Source organism: Coniosporium apollinis (genome assembly GCF_000281105.1).
Source record: "Coniosporium apollinis CBS 100218 chromosome Unknown supercont1.37, whole genome shotgun sequence".
Classification (NCBI taxonomy): domain Eukaryota; kingdom Fungi; phylum Ascomycota; class Dothideomycetes; genus Coniosporium; species Coniosporium apollinis.
The window spans coordinates 214,691-229,008 of NW_006913299.1; the positions used below are offsets into that span (position 1 = coordinate 214,691).

A 14,318-nucleotide genomic window follows, 5' to 3' on the forward strand; every position below is an offset into this window, starting at 1 on the left:
GTTGGGTGGCTCGTTTCACTGTGCCGGCCTCAGAAGCCTCGGGCTCGTGCGCTTCCGAACAGCAAGACCTCCCCCCAGTTCTGTCGAAGGGAGAAACCGACATCGTCGCCCCATCCTTCAACCACCTCCGCGTCCGGCGGTTCTCGAATTGATTTTCTTTGGTGCCGCTCAGCCTTGGTTCCTGTCGAAAAGCCTTTTCGTGGTACAGCCGGCGTCCCGGTTCCGTAGTTGACCGTCGCCTTGTGTCAACGCTCGCCGACTGAAACAGGCCACGCAACATATCCCTTCGAGCCAAACACACCGGCTATCGTTACGACCGATTCCAGTGGGACCGCCGAGTTTTGCTACCCTTGTCTACGCCTCTTCTAATATCCAGCGTTCCAGCGGCTGTCCACCTGCGCCTTCCTCACTTCATCCAACAATTCCTCGACAGGAAGTACGAAGAAAACGACCACGCGTCTTTCGCCTCCTTGCAACGACGATCTATTAACTTAGCTTCGTCGGCGACATCATTTGGAAGTATTGCGGTAGCCTTCCGTTACTGATACAACCTATTCATTGTCAGCCAACCGTGGAACACTGCAGCCTGTCAAACCTCCTTTCACGCCTCTAACGACTTGTTCTAAAATACTACCAACGCTAAAAGAAGTACACACCCCCATCGCATGACACACAGCTACTAGGCAACAAACTTTGAGTGCGCCAGAGCTTTTCAGCTCGAAGCTCCGCGGTTAGCGGCAAGAGAAACGGTGAGCCTCCTTCAAGGCCAGGGAAGATCTGCGACACTAACGCTACAAAGTGTGTCGCTCATCGCGAGACCGTTTCTCCAATCCCTCCGACTATCGTCATCATGCCGTCCTTCTACCCACGCACCGCGCCTCGGCAGCTTCCACTCACACCACCGGAGTTCATTCCAAACGGATATGGAAACAGCTCTTGCGGCGTCTCCCAGTACCAGAGGGGTTCGTTTGTGGTACAGCCAGGCACCGGAGGTCAAGAAGAAGGCTATTATGATTTCGCGGACCGCTACAGCCAACAGCCCGCCATGGTACCCCAGTCGTTAATTTATCAGCCAACCGCCGGCTACAGCAATGCCATGGGAGGGCTCTCATCGCAGAATACGTTTTACAAGCCAATCGGAGCGCCGATGCTCCCTCCTATGCGCATTCCTGATGAGATGGCTATGGCAGAGGCGGACATGAGCCACCAGAGCCAACAGCATCTGCAGGCGCAACAGCAGGCCAAAGAAGAGAAGCCCGTCGGAGGTGTATCCGCTAAGCTTGACTACGACATGGACTGCATGACGGATTTCGTATCTGAGATGGCACAGGGAATGTATGAGATTCTCAAATCCCCGATCTGCATTGCAGACGTTGACCTTTTTCGAAGTGTGCAATCAAGTCGGCCGTTGCCGCCATCATTTAGGAAATGGGTTTACCGAGTGCTCAGCGCCACGCGACTCCCTTCGGCAACCATCCTTCTCAGCCTTCAGTATCTCTCCATCCGCATGGAGATGCTGTCGAACGGCGGCCGATACAATGCGGTGGAGGGCCAGGTCTACAGGCTGCTAACGATCGCTCTCGTACTCGGTAGCAAATTTCTCGACGACAACACCTTCATCAACAGGTCGTGGTCGGAAGTGAGCGGCATCAACGTGCTAGACCTGAACCAGCTGGAAAGAGAATGGCTCGTGGCCATCGATTTCCATCTGCACCGCGACCCTACCGAACAGCAAGGCTTTTGCTCTTGGCTTGAACACTGGAAGGATTACGAGGTCAAGGCGATCGCTCGGTCGGCAAAGCCGAGCAAGCTTAGCCCGCTTGATACTTCCGTTCAGCACCAGCGGCCTGTGCCCAAGGCTTTTTCGTCAGCGGGCTTCCAACAGTCTTTCAATAAGCCTGCACCTACTCAGTACGAAGCTACCACAGCTCGCAATCGGTACAGCGCTTCGGGGTTTTCTCAGTACGATCCCTGGCTAGTCCCTCGGTCGGCGACCGACACCTCGCCAGATTCGGCGCCTCTTACTGGTCCCACTACTCCTGAGTACTACGGTGGTCCGGGAACATGGGCACCGCTAGAAGGCTACTCGCGCAGATCGATGTTTGGCTACCCTTCAGTAACGCAGCCTCCGCAGCTACAAGCGCAAGCGCAGCAACAGTCGCAGCCCACGGGCTACGGCACCCCGTTCACACCACAGTATCCACAGCAGATGTGGAGTGGCCACGGCATGGGGTGCAGCTGCATGTATTGCGCACGGCAGCAGCCATACCTTATGGCTCATGGCTATCGCCCCACACCCGTGGTCTGCTGAACACACTAGCACCATTGCATGTCTGGCTCAGACACGAAGCTTGTCACGAACAACAGTGGTCTTTCTTGCCATTGGCGTTACTTGGTCCTACCGCTATCCGTCCGCCATCTTGATCGAGCTCACCATCACTTGGTGTGCTCGTTCCCTCCTCAGGTGGCTGCGCGGGACTCTTCAAATGCATCCATGGTCTCGCATGATAGCCTAAACTGTCTTGCAATAACCTATCCGGTAACCTAACTCTACCTACAACTTTGCTTATCGCCTATGTTTGCTCTCAAAAGTTCTGTGCGGCATTTCCAAAAGCGTCCTTGCGTTCTTGTTTTCGCTTGTTCACACCTGCGCCTGCGTTCTGGGCGACTGTTTATGACTTCCTTGGCCGCCTCTTTGCGGCTACGACCCTGTTTCTACTTCTCTGTTTCCATCTAGGCTTTCTTTTAGACTTTGCTCTGGGTTTTCTGTTACTGGCATAGATCGCGGGTCGGCTCGGTTCGGTTCTGCGGTTGCGTGGTGTTGGGGGGTTGGGTTCCGAACTTCTGCATCGGGCGCTCTTCGGCTCGATCCTTTGAGGTTTTGTCTTGTCGCAGCTTGTGCCGCTCCCGGTTGCCGCGTCTGCATGCATGCGCTCTGATTTTCTTTGCTGATCACTCTTTTGCTCGACGACAAGTCACGGCGGCCTGGGGCTCCCTCCTTCTAGGGCCTCGATGTTATTGGTCGTCCGGCTTACCCGTCATCGTCTTACCCTTTCATGACGATACTTCAGCACTTGCTTTTCCTCACTTACGTTCATAAGCAGGCAGGCTTCTCACACAGTAATCAGGTTGTAACTCAGGGTTTCGGGAAAATATTTTTTTGCGCGACGATGGCGGGTTCATGGGTTCGGTCGGTTCAGCGTCTGCTTTTATCCTGTTAGAGAGCCGGGTGGGGGGTGTTTAAAGCCATTCGAAGTCCTTCAAGATACCACAGAGGCCCACACTTTTTTTCGGTGCTTCGGCGCGTGCGTGCGCCCATGGCAGCTTCTTGTGCTGGTTGAGCGAGGGTTTGTGTTCGCTCCCGCTTCTTTACTGAGGGCTTGGATGGAGGGAGCATGTGGGATAGATCTATGGGAATATAAAACGAAAAAGATATCTTGACCTGTTGCTGAAGCCTCTGTTTCCCCAGCTCTGAAGCCTCTCAGATGGCACGTGATTGGAACTTTCTGAGCTTTGAACAAGCAATCGGCTTTAGATTATGTAGGTCTAAAGGTTGTCTCCGACACCTCGTAGCAGTATTAAAGCGAGCACTAAAGCGCATAGAAGTACGTCCCGTCCTTATCCTCATCCTCTTCTCCCATCTTCGGTCCGCTCTGCAGCGGCCAGTTCGGTCCATGCTGTGATGGAGTACGCAAAAGTGTCTGCGTCTGAGGTTGCGGCGCAGCCTTCGAGGCCTCTTCTTCCTTGGGTTGAGGAGTGAGAGCCATGGACTTGGGACTCGGCTCGCCAACAGCAACTACTTCCTGTTGCTTCCCCTCACGCTTCTCTTCCTTCTGCTCCTTTTCATCGTCCTCCTCATCATTCTGCTCCACCTTTCCCCTTTCCTCCGCCTTCTCTATCGCCTCCACCTGCGCCGCAACCGCCGCACCACCGACCGGTTTCCGGGCCACGCTCACACTCGGCTGCACATCACCCTGCTCCTCGATCTCCCTCGCCTTCTCCGCCTCCTCCTCCACCTTCCCGGCCTGCTGCCCACCGACCTCCGCAGCCGGCTCAACGACGACCGGGTTCATGCCCAACCCGCCGCGGCTTCGCAGCAGCGTGCGCGGATCCGGCATCAGCGTGCCCTGTTGCTGCGCCTCTTCTCGCTCAGCCTTCAGCTGCCCGGCCTTGCTGCTCTCGGCCTCGTCGTGGAGGGCCTCGCTGTGCTCGGGCCGCCCCCACAGTGGAGACCCGGAGCGGGCGGGCGCGGCTAGCTCTCGCACTACTTGCGCCCGCACTGCTGCGGCCAGCTGCGCCTTCGCGGTCGCGGGCATCAGCACGGAGGGGTGCCTGATGTCTTGCTGAGGCGGCTCGAGTGGCAGGGGCAACGACGGCGGGGGCGAAGATGGCGGAGGCGAAGACGGCGGAGGGGTCATGGGCGGCGGTGTCATGGGCGGCGATGTCATGGGCGGCGATGTAGGAGCGGGGATACCGTTCTCCTGGTGCTGCTCCCCATCCTTCTCCTCCTTCTCTCCGGCCTCCCCTTCCCCTCCGTCCCGCTCACCCTCACCCTCGCCGCCGATCCCCAACATGCCCTCCAGCTCCTGCTCCGCCGCAAGCCTGGCCGCGGTGCTCGGAAACGCCTCGCTCGCCCTAACGCTCGCCTTGCGCTCAGGCGGCAGGCCCACCTCTCTAGACCCCCTGGATCCACCAACCATAACCTCCTTCGGCAGGCCCACCCTCGTCGGCGCATTCGGGCCCACGGCCACGATGCGCGGCACCGGGTTCAGCCTGGCCGGGACGCGGTACTTGCTCGGCACCGCCATGCGCGGCGTGGCGGGCGTGCCGGGGGTAGGCGGGAGAGACTTATCCGCCGCTGCGGCCGCCAAGGCGGCAGCAGTGGTGGGCGAGGAGGGCGAGGAGGGCGAGGACTCCGAGATGATGCTCAAGGTCTTGTGCTGCGAGTTCGAGGGGGAGTGCTTGGGGCTCTTTCCGTTCGTGGCACCCGCGCCACCGCCGGAAGCAGAGCCGCCACTGGTGTTGCTCTTGGCGGAGGAGGTGGTCTTGGTGCTGACGACGGAGGAGCGCGAGCGGTGGCGCGAGATGGCGGAGCGGTGGGGAGAGGAGTGCGAGGGCGCGGTTGAGATGCGCTTCGCGGCTTCTTTGTCCGAGGCGTAGGAGAAGGGGTTGTGTTCTTCGTCTTTGGGGGCGCGGCGCTCGGTTAGGTGCGTGTGCAGGCGGTGGGCCGGCTCCGTGAGGAGGGTGAGCCAGGCTGTGAACATTGAGGTGCGGGCGAGGAAGAAGAAGCAGATTACGCCGGAGAGCTGGTGGAGAGATTAGTATGGGGCGTTTCGAAAGGGGGGGAATGGGAGAGACGTACGCCTGCCCAGACTACAGATGAAATGACGATGTGGGGTCCTCCGGTAATCTTCTCAGCCAAACTCAGACAGGCGTTCTTGTTCCCGCCAGCGAAGACGAGGCAGGTGCCCCATGCCTGGAAGTTCAGCATGTCCTGGGCGCTCGTCCTGCCGATGTCGAGCTTGCTGTCCTGGTTGATGAAGGTCGTTGCGAAGTAGACTGTCTGAATGACGACAAGAGTACTGATAGCAATGCCTCGCCACTGCAAGAGGAACAGCCTCCGAATCTTGCGCCACTCGACAGACGAGTGCCTGACACGCTCGAAGCCGCTCCGTAGCTGCGAGCCCCCTTCCTGCGCCGTTCTATGCGTCTGGCTAGAAATCCCACCCCGCATTCTAGCCTTCTCTCGCCGCTGACTGCGCACGAAAATGTAGACGCAGTATACGGCAGTAATCAGCTGCAACACCAGCGACAGGCCGGCGAATGTGATGAGCCAGGCCCAGTAGGCCGCGAAAGACTTGTCATGGTTGGCGAAGCAGACCTGGCCGGTGCGGTACGAGACGCCGGACGAGGCGAGGACGGAGGCGAGGAAGACGGCCGGAATGGTGATGCCGCTGATCATTGAGAAGAGCGCGAACATCAGGCCGGGTTCGCGGTCCCAGCAGATGCGAATGTGGAGCCAGGCTGTGCGGAGGAGGACTGTCGACGGTGTGTTGTCAGCTTTCCACGATATGATGGGTTTGGGGAGGGGGGAGTGGTCTGCTTACCCCATACCACGGCGCCCATGCCTCCCACTTGGAGCAGCGCCCCTGTCCAAGCGCAAGACATATCGCTGTACATATCGTGCGGCGTGACTTGGTCATAGCAAAGGTCTGGGTCGGTGCCGAGTGGTATGATGAATGAGATCTATGGGATCATGGTGTTAGCTGGATGGGCCTGCGCTGAGTTTCCAAGGGGAACCGTACGGTAATTAGAAGAACTGAGATAAGCAATCCTACGCTGAGGTAATGTCTCTGGCTCTTCTCTGGCGGCAGGAAGACAAAGGAGAATAGCAGGAAGGCGCATGCTAAGAGCGAAGGTATACTGCAGTACTGGGCGATCTTGAGCTTGGAGGCGAAGTCTGGCATTCTGTCAGAAGCGAAGGTCGCCGTGTGACCATCGAATCCACTCACTATCCGGGTACACATAGTCTTGTATGGGACATGGCAGGCAGCATGTGAGGTTACTGCCAGGCGGAAACGGGGAGCACAGTCTTCCCTTGCCGTCTGGTACGAAGTTAGCAGGACTTCATTGATTGGATGATTGGAGTGTCACATACAGCCGCCGAGCTCGGGGTAGTCGCGCAGGTCGCGGAACGGTGGAAGGCACTCGCTGAGAAGATTCATCTTGTACAGCTAGTACCGTATAGATGCTGTCGACGATCTCATGGGCGAAACCTGCAGAGCGAAAAGATTTGGGGAGTGGCAACGACGCACGTATAGACCCAATTGAATCGAGAAAAGTTCGTCCCGAAGCAGACGGTGTTAGATCCCACATTCCTTTGTCCGATCGCAGTTGTGGGTAGCCTGGGGCCGCACGCGTGCGGAAGCGAGCCTTGAGGAATGCAACAGAGAATGCCTTTGTCGCAGACGAAAGCATGCAAGCCGGAAGAAGAACAGTCACGACAACTAAGCTCAGATTATGGTCCTCGAGAAAGCCTTTGATTGTTGAGAACTGAGAATTGCGACAACATAGCCATAATGACTGCATGTCCAAACTAACCACAACGCCAAAGCACTGGCACATTTGCTGTACCTAGTCGCTCGATGCTGATCACGTGCCGAAAGAGATTGATCAGATCCCGAATGGTATGAGAGAGGAAGACGAGAAGGTAGCACCATGAAGTGAACTCCCATAAAGTCTTTCAGAAGGATATATCCGTCCTATTGGTCTTGTCCTTTCCCCTCTCCAAATGCCCGTAAACGCCGAGGACCCCCCCGATGTGACAATGATCAGACCGGAACGCCTGCAAACCCAATTTTCAGCTGAGCCCTAGCGCCATCGTGCGACTCGGTGCCGAACGAGCTCTTCCATTCTCGTTCTTGCATCTTCGCATTCTCGAACGCTTGTCGGCATTCTGCCGGTAGTTCCTCCAGTATTGCAGACGGCAGATTCGCAAGCCCATTAATGCCAGTGTCATGGAAATCCCCATCCGGGCCAGGCACACCTAAGCCTGCAATCGGCGGCGAGACGAACTGGATATCCGTTATTAGGAAGTTCCGAGACACAACTGGTGGTACTGGTGAGAAGATGGACGGCACAGCCCGATCGCTTGATGCAGGGCCGTCTAAGCTGTATTCATGAATTCCGTTCGTGACGCCGTCGATACCATTGGTGAGCTGTCTCCTCTTAGATTGACTCCCGGTTTGAGGGGGCAGAACTTCCTCCCACTTGGCATGGGAAGGCTGCATGATCTTCGGAAGGAACACTAGGTTAGTGTGCGGATCGTACACGCCTTCAAGGTTGAACCGGCGGCTGGCTGCAAGCGCTGAATTGTAACGGCTGGAGATAGTCAGTGATACGATGCGCCGTGCTCACGGTCATGTGACATACCTTGCAGCGCGCGCATGCTCAAACTGCCAGTTGGCTGATGTGATGTTGAGCTTGCGCTTCCCCGGGATGACCTTGCCGTTCGCAACCGGCACGCTGGGAACTCCGGTGTGATATACACTACTCGCGCCGTGCCAGGCCACGTACTGATTCTTGTTGTAAGGCTCACTGGGAGGCGGGAGCTTGTCGTTTGGATCTGCTATCTCTCCTTCGACATCACCCCGGTCTCTTGCAGCTTGAGCATAGTAGTCGTCTATGACCTTCTTGCCTCCGATGATGATGCGCGCACCGAACTCTCGAAACACAGACCTCGCAGTCACAACACCAATAGCACGCCCTTTGTAGGAGTGCGGGATAATGTCTCGCGCGATGAGATCGCGCTTTTCCGCCTCTTCTACGATGATTTTGTAAAGCTGCATGTGCTTGTTGAAGAACAAGTAGCTGTCCCGAAAGCCCGTGCAACGAGCAGGCTCCGTAGACAGCATGTATTTTCTCTCACCTCGACCCATGATTGTGAACACACGGACACGGTAGTCTCTCCCACCGAGCAGATTGCCCAGTTTGTCGACCTTCTGTTCGCCTTCTGGGTCTTCTGGAAGCGCAACCTCGTCGTCTATAACCTCCACCGTGTTTCCCTCCTTGTCGATGGGTACGCGAGTGACGTGCGACGGGCCGCCGCGAGGCCGTCCACGGAATCCGCCTGTCGATGGTCGGCCACGCCTGCGCCTCTGCGGGGTACCTCTATCTGAACCTCCATCCGTGTTGGGGTCTGTATTGGGCCAATCTGAAGGTCTGTTCTTGGGCGGTCTTCCCAGGCGACGTTTCCGTGGAAAGGGTTGGACTTCGCGAGGTGAAGAGCGGTCTGATGCTTGCTGGCCGTCGGACTCCTGCGCAGGGGTTCCGCCATCTTCCTCTCCTTCCTCTTCGTCTTCCTGTTGGCTCTCGACGCGCGACTCTTCGCCGTCCACCATCTCTTCGTCCGATTGCTCTTGCGCCGCGGGAGTCGGTGTCCCTGCGTTGTGTTAGCGAAATGTGCGCGAAGCTACGGAAGCGATGGGTACGCACTCATGGGGGTGATTACAGCGCGCGCTGCGCCCCGCGACCTGCGAGGAGGCATCTTGAAGCAGGTACTACCAAGGAAATGATTGTGGTGGGGTGTTTCAAGGTCCAAGGTGGGTATGGCCGCGTTGGAGCTTCACACGGTTGAACTTCGCGATGTCGCGACGGGGGGAAATCACGCTAGTCCGGGACAGGCAAAACCGCAGAGCGGGATATCGTCCGAGGCCGGGATTCACGGTCGGGCCCGCACCATGACTTCCATCGCTTCACATGCCGGCACTAGTTAAGAGACACACTCTGCGCCCTCCCATCTTCACCTTTTTTCAGGAACGCCGAGGACATGCAGTGAGCTGCCGCATGATATCACCAGGCCCCTTTGTCCGACGCCAGCTCTCCGCCCTGCTGTCTCTGCGTCGTTCCCTCGCCCCGAGATACAGCGTTCTATTGGGGTACATACATCGAAGCAGTGAGAGGCTAAAGTCCCTTCCGTTGCCCAAGCATTTGCTCAATGGAAGTGGGCAGCGGAATTGTGTGTAACGGCGACCAGTCAGCTGCACAGCTGATGCCTCATGACTGCTCAGCTGAGTCTCTACCATTCCAGGCACGCTTATCGGTACCTTCTGCAGGGCCACTGACTAGGACATCTCACACTTGATTCGAGCTTCATCATACCCCACGGGGAGGTTTGACAGCAACGAAGGGGGCTTTTTCCAGCCAGCGAGGCGGGTTAAGCCCAAGGCTCTGGAGGCCCCCTAGCCCCGTGATGCTGATGGACGGTGACGCTGAAAGGGCGAGATGGGTCTTGTGGACCTTATGAATCTTTGTAGAGCCATGAGTTGTCAAACGAGCTCCTGCCAGGCGTTCTTTAGGCAACGCAATGTCGCTGTGCAGCAGCATAGTCTCAGATGGACCGCCTTGCTGGTCAACTAGCGGTGGGTCGGATAGATCCGAATTCGTGAAGCTCTCTACATAGCGTTGTAGCATTGGGCGCCACTTGCTGCTCGTGTGAAAGCCAGGCTATTATTCCCCCGGTTCCTTGGTTCCCTGGAGAAGCAATCTGGATCAGAAACCTGTCAGACGCCATTCACAGGCCGATCCAGGTCGCAACGGAGGGCTGAGTGCAAGCCATGAGCATCGTCCAAGGGTTCGAGGTGTTATGTAGAAAAGCCGTGTATCCGCCGCTGCAGTTGCAATCTTTCCCAGTTCTCCACGGCACGCAGGGGGGGCAAACGTGGATGAGATCGAGTTATCCAGAGACTATTCCCGTGGAGAGGAGAGAATCGCCAAAACCGGCAGCACATCGCATACACAAGGTTCACAAAAGCTTGCAGAGCTGATATAAAGTCACGTTCTAATCGACTTACCTTCAAGACCATAGCGGTGTGTCCTGCTTGATTCTCGAGGACTGGTAGTCAGTGGCCTCCTGCATCGGCCTCTTCCATTCGGCGAGAACAGCAGCGGGACCGAACACTTTTCCGCACATGACGCGATTAGCATGAGCAGCGCCTTCTCCCACCCATCATCATCCCTCAATCCGCGCTCACAGCCCTTTCCTTTCGCCCTCGACACGCCTTCCCAACAGCGTCAGACTCGGTCGCCTACGCAGCCAAGAGGACGGGAGCGTGGGCCGAAAAAAACGATCCCGCGGCGGCCTGGTACCAGCCCTCTCAACAGCCGCTGCGTTCTCGTCACCTCGTCCGGCACCACAACAGGCGTCAACTACAGCAGCGACGGAACCGATTGCGTACGACAGTGCTCGGTCATGTCTTTCCACCACACCGCCACCGATCTGTTGCGCCAAGCCACTTTACACAGGTAGGTGAGCCCTCCAAGACCGAACCGCAAGGTCAAGTCCGGATCACCCTCCGCATGCCCTGCAATCCCAACAACTTAGGCCTCAAACTTTCGGGAGTCGCTGTCGGCCGGTCGCCTTGCAGTTTCGGCATGGAAGACTCGCACACAGCCGCTTTTGCTGTGGCTCATCTCTCGCTTAAGCGTTGGGCCAGGGTTGCCGCCGAACCTCGATGATTTTTCGATGCTCAAGTCAGCGATTCTAGAAAGCCTAGATCGCCTTGCAACCAGTCGTCACTCTCACTGAATTTCCTACCCCTTCTATTCTCCTCCCACTCCTCCACTCTACACGCTCTTTCTCACGTCGAGCAAATCCTACAATGGCGTCTGCTAACGGAGTTACAACGCTGTACAGGGCGACCGGCGACGATGACGGACACGAGCAGTTGGGCTCCGGTAGCTCGACACCACCAGGCGCGGCGACCCCCCGACCAGACTTAACGGACAAACGACTGCCAAGCATACTTCACACCTACTTCGGGCAGGTTTGTGACTCTTTCCGTACTCGCCCAAAGCATACTAGTAGCACAAGTCCTACACACATTGCTGCAAGTGGTGCGGCGGAGCAGAAGGCCGAGCATAGATCCCTGCCGAGACTCGGCGGCGATGCTCTGCCTACAGCTCCAGCTTCACCGACCGAGGCGTTTAGCGGAGATGGCGGGCTCCCGCCACTCTTGCCTCACGAGCAGCCAGACATGTCCCATCAGAAGACATTCTCTCGTCCTGGCCCTCCCTCTTCCTACCCGACCCCTCCAACATCCTCTGCCTCGTCGATGCATAGAGCAAGCAAAGACGAGCCCAGCACAAATGGCTGCAGCGACGGCAGCGCGCCTGCGTCTCGCATGCGGCTCTCGCACAATGGCAAGGCCATTTCGAAGTCGCCTTCGAAAGCGCGCAGGCACACGTTTGCCATCTCCAGCCCTTTATCAAGCATTATTACGACATCCTCAGTCCCTGCTGCTCACATCGAGAACCCGGCCACTCGCATATCCACTACTTCCCCTTCCAGCCCGATAGTTGCTTCTCTTACTGCTTCGCGACCCCCTTCACCGTCCAAAGCGGCTAAAAAGGTCAAGAGGCTAACAGAAGGCGGCATTTCGTCGTCCGGTCAGAATACTCCTCCTCAGACACCCAGGACGCGATCGCAGGAAGATCGGGTAGAGTCGCCCAAGCCACAGTCGTCAAGCAGCGGCACATCTCGAACGTCAGATAGTGCTGCCGTCGCGCCTCCGAAGGGCAAACTTTCCGTCATCATTTCCGAAGGTCGTGCACTACAGCCAAGCGTTGATCCATACTGTGTCTGTCAGTTTCAATGGGCAGAATACATATCAGACGGACCGAGGAAGGGCAGGACTAGTGGCAAGACTGACGGTGCAGGGAAGGGAGATGGAGTGGTAATGAGAAGGACGGACAGTGAAATGGGCAGGCCAATGGCGATACCTATGAGAAGCAGACAAAGCAGCCACAGTGGGAGCAATACAGGCGCACAGGAGACGAAAGCAGAGGTCACGAACCCAAAGTGGGACCACGAGGCTATCTTGTGAGTACATCCTTCATTACATGTCTCAGTTCCAAGCGGTCCTGACAGCCTGTACAGTGATGTTGTTGGCGACCACTCGGAAATCGACGTATCCGTCTACGACCGTGCAAACCAAGAGGCTTTCTTAGGCCATGTCCGCTTTTGCCCGAGCCTCGTGGAGTACGAGTCCGCCTACGATGGCTGGTTCCCGCTTGAGCCCCGAGAAGGCGAGGCAGACACAGTCACAGGAGAAATCCACCTCCGCATAAACTTTCAGAAGACAGAAAAGAAGCACTACGGACCGGAAGACTTTCAGATCCTTAAGCTCATCGGCAAGGGCACTTTCGGTCAGGTCTTCCAGGTACGGAAGAAAGACACGGGTCGCATCTACGCTATGAAGGTGCTGTCGAAGAAAGTTATTGTACAGAAGAAAGAAGTTGCACATACGCTTGGCGAACGGAACATCCTTGTTCGGACAGCAACGGCCGACTCGGCCTTCATTGTCGGTCTCAAATTCTCCTTCCAGACACCTACGGACCTGTATCTCGTTACCGACTACATGTCTGGAGGCGAGTTGTTCTGGCATCTGCAGAAAGAGGGCCGCTTTCATGAAGCGCGCGCGAAGTTTTACATTGCAGAGTTGATCTTGGCGTTGCAGCATCTGCACGAACACGACATCGTATACCGAGACCTTAAGCCGGAGAACATTTTACTAGATGCTAACGGCCACATCGCGCTCTGCGACTTCGGCCTCTCGAAAGCAAACCTAACAGACACCGACACCACCAACACCTTCTGCGGAACCACCGAATACCTCGCTCCCGAAGTTCTACTCGACGAGCACGGCTACACCAAGATGGTCGACTTCTGGTCCCTAGGCGTCCTCGTCTTCGAAATGTGCTGTGGCTGGAGTCCCTTCTACGCCGAAGACACGCAGCAGATGTACAAGAACATCGCCTTCGGCAAAGTCCGCTTTCCCCGTGACGCACTCAGCACCGAGGGCAGGAACTTTGTCAAGGGCCTCTTGAACCGCAACCCCAAGCACCGTCTGGGCGCAATCGGAGACGCGGAAGAGCTCAAGGCTCACCCCTTCTTCGCCGACATCGACTGGGAAGCCCTCGGCAAGAAGAACCTCGTCCCACCCTTCAAACCGAAACTCAAGTCCGAGCTCGACGTCTCCAACTTCGATCCGGAGTTCACGAACGCGCTCAACAACACCAACGCTTCGTCGCTCAATGCAAGGGCGGCGGCGCTCGCGTCCGGCGTGAACCCGGCTTCGACGCCGCTGTCGCCGACTATGCAGGCGAACTTCAAGGGCTTCACCTTCGTGGACGAAAGCAACATCGAGAAGCAGTTCCGGGAGCGCGAGAATGATATGGAGCGCATGGACGAGGACGACAAGGAGGACGACGAGTGGCACATCAACAAGCCGTACGGGAGCCAGGACCGCGAGGACCGCATGAGCGGGATTGAGCGGGTGCATACGAAGGGCGAGGACGACATCTTCAACCACCAGGGGTTCGACGCGTGAGCTACTTGATTGCTCGTCCTCTGGGATTGCATCAGTAGTTCTCATCCTTTCCCCAATCACCCTCGCGCTTTTGGACTAATTGGTTGGCTCGCTGGTGGGTTACGCATCACGATCGCTTACGTTGACGAGGGGGGGGGGCTGGTTTATCCCACAGGACTTTGTGTGATTGATCCTGCAGGAGCGAACAAAATCTCTCGTTTGTTGTGTGGAGACTCTGCGCCGTTTTTCCTTACTGGCGGTCCGTTGTAGAGCCAAGGACGCAGCCGTGTTGAGTATGGGAGTTTTGGCGGCGCATTACGTGGGCGCCGCCCGTAGCGGGATGTGGAATGGAGAGAGCAATGCGTTCTTGGAAGTGTTGTTTGTTCAGTCTGTGAGCGACGCATCGCGCTGGAGCATGAGCGGGTTCATTGCTGTGGGTAGTTGCGGGGC

The 14,318-nt window shown here is 57.0% G+C and overlaps 4 protein-coding genes across 4 annotated transcripts; 2 read left to right on the forward strand and 2 right to left on the reverse strand.

The window, feature by feature from the left end:
• Nucleotides 1-850: 850 nt before the first annotated feature.
• Nucleotides 851-2,311, forward strand: W97_07060 (uncharacterized protein; the record flags this gene model as incomplete). Its single annotated transcript, XM_007784932.1, has 1 exon — nucleotides 851-2,311. One exon carries the CDS (start codon nucleotides 851-853, stop codon nucleotides 2,309-2,311), a length of 1,461 nt encoding a protein of 486 aa, XP_007783122.1.
• Nucleotides 2,312-3,590: 1,279 nt separating this feature from the next.
• On the reverse strand, nucleotides 3,591-6,467 carry W97_07061 (uncharacterized protein; the record flags this gene model as incomplete). Its single annotated transcript, XM_007784933.1, has 4 exons — nucleotides 3,591-5,306; nucleotides 5,363-6,039; nucleotides 6,108-6,246; nucleotides 6,339-6,467. 4 exons carry the CDS (start codon nucleotides 6,465-6,467, stop codon nucleotides 3,591-3,593), a joined length of 2,661 nt encoding a protein of 886 aa, XP_007783123.1.
• An 864-nt stretch (nucleotides 6,468-7,331) lies between these two features.
• Nucleotides 7,332-9,046, reverse strand: W97_07062 (uncharacterized protein; the record flags this gene model as incomplete). Its single annotated transcript, XM_007784934.1, has 4 exons — nucleotides 7,332-7,666; nucleotides 7,739-7,881; nucleotides 7,933-8,941; nucleotides 8,995-9,046. The coding sequence occupies 4 exons, from the start codon at nucleotides 9,044-9,046 to the stop codon at nucleotides 7,332-7,334; spliced, it is 1,539 nt and encodes a 512-aa protein (XP_007783124.1).
• A 2,113-nt stretch (nucleotides 9,047-11,159) lies between these two features.
• On the forward strand, nucleotides 11,160-13,889 carry W97_07063 (AGC/AKT protein kinase; the record flags this gene model as incomplete). The annotated part of the gene is made up of 2 exons (XM_007784935.1): nucleotides 11,160-12,379; nucleotides 12,437-13,889. 2 exons carry the CDS (start codon nucleotides 11,160-11,162, stop codon nucleotides 13,887-13,889), a joined length of 2,673 nt encoding a protein of 890 aa, XP_007783125.1.
• Between the last annotated feature and the right edge of the window lie 429 nt (nucleotides 13,890-14,318).